Below are 9,171 nucleotides of genomic sequence, written 5' to 3' on the forward strand. Positions count from 1 at the left end.
TAAATGCCTCTCCTAAAAGCTTTATAGTCATGTCTTCTGCATATCGTTGTCACCGTGGAGATTATATCCTCCGCAGTTCAGATTTTGGCCCGCACCATTCAAAACAAGTCATAGTAACTTGTAACGAAAAAAATCTTAATATAAATATGTCTTTCTCTCCGACTCAAAAACTTGAAACAAAGAAACGTGACACTTTCTGGCTTCTGCCATTAAATTCCGGCTCAAAACTACCATTTCTTTTTATTCTATCTGAACACAAGGACATGGCATAAAAAGACTCGTTCAATCCTGATAAACAACTGAAGGCAAAACCCTAAGCGTACCATCAACCTTGAAACTTGAGGACATATTGTATTGTATGAAATTGAAAAAAACGATAAATCAGTTAAATCAAACAGAGAATTAGACACTATGGTACTAGGTTATCAACTAGTAACTAGGATGACATCAAAGAATACCACAACAATTTTCAATAAGAATGGAGTCATATGATGCCAAGAAGAAACATCTGTCTTATTATTGAGTTGAATCTCACAAAATGATAAGACTACCGATAATGATTGCAAAAGAAACAATGAAAATGCTTTTTGTTTATAATCGGGTTTTCACTTGAACATAATATAACATCAACAACACTTCCACGTTCTACTAATAAAGAGAGAGTACACAAAAGAAATGAACACCCAAAGAAAGGCATTGCCATTTACTTCTTTTATCCTAATGTTAATTTTCAATTTTTTTTTTTTGGGCGGGTTTTCATTAAATTTTTATCTTCTCTATTCACAAGCTAATTTGGTGTCAAAGCTGCTCAAACAGATAGCAAAAGCTTGAAATGCAGATAAAGGGTACCGATAATCCATGGTGAACATATCTTTCCCTACTTTTCCGAACTGCAAGATGACTTTATCATGCTCTGGTTGAGCTGGCTGAGAGCTAGAAGTCCCTGCAGAGGATGGCGCCGCCGCCACTGCTGGTGGCTGTTGAGCTGCGATCAGCTGGAAATTCTTCACGGAAGCAATCGTCACACGACCCTTAAAATTCAAACACCAACATTGCAACTGTTCATGCCACCTAGGTGCCTTGTTTTTCAGAACCAGTGGCATCTTTGACTTCTCAGTATCTGATACATCATTTGATATGGCGGCGCCAACAATTTCGGAAAACCTTGAGCTGCTGAACTCAGTTGAACAATCGAGCGATTTTGAGAAGGAGATGCTGCGAAAAGAATCTTCAAGTGAACGGGGAGGAAGGAGGATCTCTGGCTGACCTGGCACAGAACCACCTGGCTCGAGTGCTGAGTTGGGAATTGAGTGCATTATGCAGTGCATCCTACGTGGGCCCCGTGTACCCAGCACATTAAGCTCATAGGTGATATGGGCAATGCTGTAGTTACCATTTGGCACTTTTGGCGAGACTTTCTTTGAATAAAACCTTCTGCTTGATCGGCCTGGTGCCTGGACAAGGGCTCCAGAGTGTGGAGGCTGTGTGTCATAAATTATGAACTTTGTTCCAAGAAAATTAGATCTGAAAAGAGCAACACAAGACTTCTTTAACGTGATAACACCAACATCTAGACCTTCCAAAATAAATGAGCTGGGTAAAAAGTTAAAACAGATGTGGAGAAACCAGGTGCCCTTTTAGCATCTGGCATAAAGGGTTGGATTGGGTTACCCAACAAGCACTTTTTAACCATTTTTATAGATAATTATCACTCTGAATGTTAATTCTGTTAACAAAAACCACATATTACAACTATATGACTATGATCTGAACATTTGAATATAATGATTAAAGAGGTTAAATGCATTAAAATAGACTTCGAAAACGTCTATCCCATCAGATAGTTTTAACCCATTCATTCACCCTTCAGCTAACATTTTTAATTTGACATATTTAACAATATAAAACCACCATCAAAATGACCAATTTATATGTAAATTGGTTAGTTCCTATATAGAATCAGGAAAATAAACGTTTTTCTAATCAAGCTCTATACCTGAGTTTGCCAACATAGGTACTGCTTGATCTGGAAATGTTATCAGCATCCATAGAGATAACATACTCGGTGCAAGTAGTCCTCCGAGTTCTTTTAGCAGAAAGTAGAAACTTCCCATTTTCAACTAGTAAAGCTGCTGCAATACCAAATTTCAACGTAAATTCATGGGTAATTTCCATCATCAATCCGCACCAGCATACAAGAAAACAAAATGACGAAACAGGACGATTTTTATATGCTCACCTGGGCTAAGACACAGAAAAAGATGATACGTCAAGTTCGATTTATCCCTCTTAATGAAACATTGAATAGTACCATCACGTGGTCCTGGCTGAAAACATAATAAACAATTATCAGAAACTATAAATAAAAAGCTGTGTTAGTAAAGAGAATTGGATCGTAATGATCAAACACCTGCTTTAGGGAAACCGGGAAAGTAAGCTTTCCACAGGATTCAGGAGTTCTAACAATCTCTTTACACATATTCCTCCATGATTTACAAACAGCGGCACAAGCGACCACATGTTTTCTGCCAGGCCAACTACTTTCACTCTCTTCCAACCTTTTAATCACATCATTGAGAAGCTCGGGAGGTAGATTAGCCCATCGACTGTTTTGGACTATAAGAGAGGCTTGATTGTCACTTAAGTCATTTACCGACCCCTGAGACTTTCCTCTATTATGAATCCCACTAAGCCTTACATCGAAACTCCGCCTTGATAAACTCCCAAACCCATCCCTCACGTCACGAACTATGCTACGGAACGACATCTACAACACACAAAAGGAACTCTTTTTCTATGGAGGTCACGCAATCGTTGACATTGAATCTTGCTGCAAAATAAATGGAAGTTTGTGAACTAGATTAGAGTGAGAAAATATTAATAACATTTTATAAAAAAGGTTGAAAAAAAAGATAAGAGATAAGCGGAAAAGACAGCTTCACATGGGGTTAAAGGAGACTTAGTTGCATACCTTTTATCAGGGACTGACTTTTTCCATTTTTAAAACTTACTTTCAATTTTCAATCTAAAGTTTGCTCAATTTATGGAACTAATTAGTAAGAGAATCCTAAAAGCTTATGTAGCCTAGTGATCAATCAAGGGCTCCCCATTTTGATATTTCATTTTGTAAAGTTTCAAGTTTATCACTTTAACCTATCTCAAACAATAAAGAAATTATAGTACAGTAACTTCTAATCTCATGGTCAAATGAGTTAAAATGCTGGCCTAGAATCATGTCCTAACAAGAAGTCTAAAGTTCGAATCTTCCTAGGTAAACATCTTGGGGTGGCCACCAAAAAGTTACGGAAACGGTCACCAGGATACGCCAGTTAGGTCGCCGAGTCAACGACTCCCCTTCCCGGGTAACCTGACCATGAAAAACCTCATCGGTTTGACCAGTTACAATGTAAACTCTAGAGTCAGAAGACATGTGTTGCAATGAAAAACTCAATGTTTATCCCACCATGAATCTTAAAAATTGGTTATTTTTTTCACAAAATGAAAATCAAGACATCAAGTATATGATTCTTTGTTGCAGCTTCAGAAACATCTACACTAAAGTTTCTCAGTTTTACCTCAAAATAATGTAAATTAAGTGCAACCATTATAAGAGATGAAACCTATGAACACATAAAACAAAAAAAAAAAAGAAAAAAGAAAAGAAAAGAAATTTTGTACAAAAATAAAGAAGAAAAACCAACCTGGTAATACTAAGCTAAAAGTCCATTGAAATCAACACTGCAAGAAATGCAACCAAGATCTGAAAAACCATGAAACCAAAATCAGAAAAAGCCATAAACTTTGGCCTTAAAATCACCAACAAAACACAATAGATCCTTGAAATTTGCCAAAATATGACATAAAAGTTAATGAAATAAAAAAAACTCATCTTGGGTATATAAAAACACACTAAAAAATGCAAGATCAGAGATCTATATGTATATTACCTTAAGCAAAAACACCAAAATTTTTGAGTCTATAGATTTTTTTTTTTTCTTTGAGGACTTTTTATCAAACAAGAACTAGAATCAGAGTATCAGACTCTCAAACCCTCACCGGATTTAAAACCAACATTTAAATGTAGCTCAACTAACCAAAGGGGAAACTAAAGTAACAAAAAAGTCTATGCCTTTATGGATTATTATAACAAATATATATATATTTTTTAATACCTATTGTGATAAAATAACATAGGAAATGGATTGTATTATTTTAATGTAAAAAATGATATAAAATAGGGTATATGATATAATCAATGATTTAATTAATATTGTCTGCTAACACATAGTTGTTAGTTAAAACACGTATGTAAATGTGTTTTTTTTATAGAATGATATAATATAACAGGTCGGTCGGCATATTCTCATGAAAAGTTTTATGTTTTTAAAACTTTATTAAGTAAAAGTTTTTGATAATTCTTTTAAAATATTCGTATTTTCTAAATAACCGAAAGATAAAAAAACTTATGTTATTTTATGGCTTTTACAATGGATTAAGTTAAATTTGGTGAGTTTTTTTTTTTTTTTTGGCAGTTTCTTGAAGAAAAGGACTAGAAGGGTTGTTGGTGGTGTGCTATTATTATTTGGCCATTTCCTTGCTTCAATAGGTATTTACTTTGACCCTCAACATTCAACTAGAAGACTTTATGCCACTCTTTAAAAAATAAAGTTTATATAAACATAAAAAGATATAAATATTGGTTTGTTTGTGTATATATAAATATACAGTTTCACAATCTTGACTTATCTTCAAATTTGTTATTTGGATTATGACATCATGGTTTTTGTTTTAATATGTGTAATTGTGTATGGTATTAGGCCAAGACCATTGGTTGCAATTCAAACTCTAGTTTTATGAGTTTTTAAAATGTAAACATATAAGTCGTTCACATAAAGTGTGAATTCTTAAACTCGAAACTCAAGTTTGACTTCAATTTGGTGCATGTGGTAGTACCTTCACATTTTATTGCATCTTTCTCATTTAGATTGTTATAAATGTTTAATATGTTTTCATTTTAATCAAACAAGTCTAATTACATGATCATATAATCAAACTTATTTTCTCCTATATTACATGTTGTATGCTTGGTCATCGTTCATGGTTTGAGTCATATTAATTTAGGTCATATCATCTTTTGTGATGGTCTAATCAAAGTTCAGTCTATATATCTTAATAGTTTGATTTAGTCTATGTATTGATATAAGTTTTATTTGATTATGTAAAGAGTACTATAAACAAATACTCGGTATATAGTTTTCTAAATGCGTGCATTACATACGTTAATTTGTATCTTGTGGTTTGTCAGTACGTGGGAATATTTATAAGTGGAAAGAATTGATAACAGTGGTGTAATTAATGTGGTGATGGTGACGGGTGGCGGTGACGGTGACGTGCTGCGGTAGCGGCAGTGGTAGAGGTGGTGGCGATGTACAGTGGTGTCGGTGGTGACGGTAACGGTTGTGGTGACGGTAGCGTGGTGGCAATTGGTGGTGGTAGCGGTGGAGACAAGTAGTGTAGGCTATTGATGTAATGTGATTTTAATGGATTATTGAATGTTGAAAGTTGAATATTATGTTATTTGATTTATAACTTTTTTATAAATGTATAGATTTAATTATAACAATAATATCGTAGTTTGTTTAAAGGATCGGTTGGTTTATACTAGTTTGGTGGTAAATGATCGGTTGGTTTTATGCTTATCTGGTGGCATTTTGGTTCCTGGGCGAGGTCCTCACATTTACTGGACTGATTTCATGTATCGTATGTTTGTTTTTTCTATTGATTTTGTCACGCCTTTAGACATGATTACGATTATATCAAAACATCATGAAGTGAACTGCTGACTTATCATTTATTGATTATAGGTGTTTCTTGTGTTTTGGGTCAATATAATTGGCACTAGTTTTGTTCATTTTCTTTTGTTATCTTTGCTGTTAATGTCTTATTTTGATTTATTTCTATATAATTTTATTTTTTGGCAACTAGCACTTTACTAGTTGTTTTATTTTTAATAGATATATTGTTGTTTTAAAAGAATTCGTAGTTTAATAAATTTTAAAAATTAAAACACGTATATCTATACATACTTTTTAACATAGTAAATACTACTCGTATTAGATAACACACAACACGTGATTATAAAAAATTTTAATTTAACATAAACAAACGAAGATTTCATCAAAGCAAAACATACTAGAAGTCGTTAAGATTTGACTTTCAAACACGAATAAAAGAAAAAAAGGAAGCCATCCTAAAGTAGTACCAAGTAATTACCAACCTATGTGGAGACCGTTAAAATTTATTAAATTTATTTGTTACTAAAGTAACTTTTAGTAATGATTTTGTACCCATTATGCATTTTATTCAGGGATAAGTATTCTAGAATGTAACAAAATTTGGACAAATGTCTATAGTAGGAAATAACTAAAGTTGTGTGTATTGTATGTAAACAACTCAAAAAAATGTTTATTATATGTAAGAAACATACGTGACAACCATATAGATATGTCACTTGTTAGATTTTAATTGGTTGAATACATTTTTCTTACATACAATAAATATTATTTTGAGTTGTTTACATACAATACACACAACTTTAGTTATTTTCTACTATAAATATTCATTCAAAGTTTGTTACATTTCAAGATACTTATCATTTTATTGATCAAAAGTTCAAAACCAATTTAGTTTACTTAAATTGTTATTGCTTTAGAAAATATGCAAACTAATTCATTAATGATGCTTACATATCGATCAAATACATTTGGAAATGCTTAATATTAAAGCAATAACTGAATGTTTCTGGTAAAACAATCGGAAGGTGGATCCATAATTTAACTTTGTAAATATATTATATTATTCATTAAGCAAACTCGAAACCATTGATTTGCTAACACCAACACCACTGGAAGGTGGATTCATATATTCTTAACATTGTAAATATTATTTTATTTTATTTTTAGAACGATCGACAACATTGTAAATATCATTATCATGACAAACATGATTTACATTTTTCTTTTTAATTTAGTACTCTTGTTTCTTTTTCTTTTTTGTTTAATTTGTGGCGATATACTTGTTGTGAAAAACTAGTAATATTGTTTTCTTAGAGCTACAAATAAATCTATAAATTGTATGTGCTTTTTACTACAACATAAACAATGAATTAAATCTGATCGAGTTAGTGTTTTGATGTACGCAATTTAGCCAGTATTTTAGTGTTTGTTTTGTACATTTTTTCCTATCCATCTTAAGATATTTACCATGTTTAATTAGTTCAAACCGGAATCACTTAGATCATTACTCGTTAAGTCAATTAGTTTAACTTAATTAAATATATTGGCGTAGTACATCTTAAGCATCTAAACACACTTTACATGATAGTTTAAAAATGTGTCTAAAATTCTAGCACGTATTGATGTATGTATTTCACCTATGCTCTCAATCTTAACATTTGATCTGTCATATCTCAACGCGAGAATTTGAACTATGCTTTGTAGATAAATCTAATTAGGCATACTTATATTTATCTCTGAACTCTTTTAACTTATTTAATCTTAGCTACTATTGTCCATAGTACAAAAATCAAACTAATTAGACAGATATAAGTGTTTAAAAAACATGGCATGATTTGCATAAATGGAGATATTGGAACGTAAGATTCACGTGGATAGCAAACATCACATCATTGCTTTCTTGTTTTCCATTATCCGCATGGGAGTTTCACATGCTTTGCTTTCCATTCAATCAAACAAACCAGTTTATTAAATTAATTAATTAATACACAAAACTGATTATAACAATTGAAAAAATAAACAAACATGAAAACATGATCACAAAGAACCACATAATTTTACTTTATAGATCGAGGTTCGAAACGTTGTCTCTTAAGACCACATCTTGAGTAATGTAAAGAGTTTAAGCTTAAATTTATATTCATTAGACTATACACATTTCGTGAAATTTTATATTGTTACAATTGTTTGTGAGCAATTTAGTGACCTAATAGCTAATATGTAGTTTTTAAAGCAAATGGTAGGATGGAATGAAAATGGTGGAAAAAAAAAATGAAAAAGTCTCTCTGTTATGATAGAATACTTACTCGTATATTTTATGAAATTATTTTTCAAAATTAATTTGTATATTTCTCTATTTGTACCAAACAATGAAGTTTTTCCATTTCTATCTTTCACTATATTTTTATTTTTTTATGATCAAACACCCCTCAGAGCCATGTTATTTAGGCTATCTCTAATCTTAAGGACGCCCTTAGGCGTCCTTGAGCTGCCACAACAATCATATCCTTACAATTCTTTATAAATCATTATAAATCCTTCAAATCCTATACTTTTATCTCCAACCATACAAATATCCTTACATATCTTTACCTATCATTTTACCTCCAAGTAAAAAACAAAAATATATTAGGTAAAAACAAATAAGATCATGTATGCCCTTATGTAAGAACATCCTTGAAAAAATCTTTAATTTTGAACAAAATTTAATGGCAAAGGATATTTAAGGACACCCAAAGGCACCCACATTGAAATAGCCTTAATGCTTTGAGTAAGATTTGAAACCATAATGTTTTTGTTACAAAATAGCCAGTGATTACCTTTATATTTTTGTTTTGTTTTTGGTTTTAACCCCGTCGGGCTTCCTGAAGGTCATAAACATCTTGAGATGACAGGAGAAAAAAAAAATAGTTCAAAAAACATTATGAGAACAGTACCAGACAATGTATATCAAAGATCCAAAGTGAAAGGTTTCGACACATTTTTTTAAGACTAAATTCAATTTCTCTTTACATGCTTTGTTTGATAAAGTAAAATGGAGTAATTAAATAGTGATATTGTATAGGCAATGAGAGGTTTTATTTGGTGGTGACTACTGACTATGCTGTATTTAGCATTAGGAGAGGATTAAAATGATGATTTGTTTGTAGTTAGGCATGCTTAAGCCGGTCGGGTCGGTTGACTCGGTCCAGACTAAGTTTTTATTTCATAAAAAGAGGCTTTTTTTTTTTTTATAAATTAAATCAAAGATAATTGTTACTAATTCTACCCAATGAGTATATGACCAATCTGTTTTACGGCTTTAGGCACTCGGCATCTTGTGTGTATGTTATGTTACGGGGCATAGGGGTAAGTTATTTTGAGAATTCCTAAAAAA

The 9,171-nt window shown here is 32.0% G+C and overlaps 1 protein-coding gene across 2 annotated transcripts; it reads right to left on the reverse strand.

Moving 5' to 3' along the window:
- Positions 1-570: 570 nt before the first annotated feature.
- On the reverse strand, positions 571-4,109 carry LOC122595918 (tubby-like F-box protein 8). Of its 2 annotated transcripts, none has more exons than XM_043768397.1 (6): positions 3,948-4,109; positions 3,702-3,760; positions 2,411-2,830; positions 2,240-2,327; positions 1,997-2,129; positions 571-1,524 (listed from the first exon to the last, which is right to left on the reverse strand). In XM_043768397.1, the coding sequence occupies exons 3-6, from the start codon at positions 2,765-2,767 to the stop codon at positions 777-779; spliced, it is 1,326 nt and encodes a 441-aa protein (XP_043624332.1). In that variant the 5' UTR covers positions 2,768-2,830; positions 3,702-3,760; positions 3,948-4,109; the 3' UTR covers positions 571-776. The 2 variants fall into 2 exon arrangements, with proteins under 2 accessions (XP_043624332.1, XP_043624330.1); XM_043768395.1 differs by having other exon boundaries at positions 1,997-2,132; positions 3,948-4,108.
- Positions 4,110-9,171: the final 5,062 nt, after the last annotated feature.

This window comes from Erigeron canadensis, chromosome 4 (assembly GCF_010389155.1).
Source record: "Erigeron canadensis isolate Cc75 chromosome 4, C_canadensis_v1, whole genome shotgun sequence".
Lineage (NCBI taxonomy): Eukaryota > Viridiplantae > Streptophyta > Magnoliopsida > Asterales > Asteraceae > Erigeron > Erigeron canadensis.

Coding starts and splice junctions, on each gene's coding strand:
- LOC122595918 (XM_043768395.1), bottom strand. CDS start 2,767: ATGTCGTTCCGTAGCATAGTTCGTGACGTGAGGGATGGGTTTGGGAGT. Junction 2,328..2,410: donor TCCCGGTTTCCCTAAAGCAG/GTGTTTGATCAT, acceptor TTATGTTTTCAG/CCAGGACCACGTGATGGTAC. Junction 1,525..1,996: donor ACCTATGTTGGCAAACTCAG/GTATAGAGCTTG, acceptor TGCTCTTTTCAG/ATCTAATTTTCTTGGAACAA.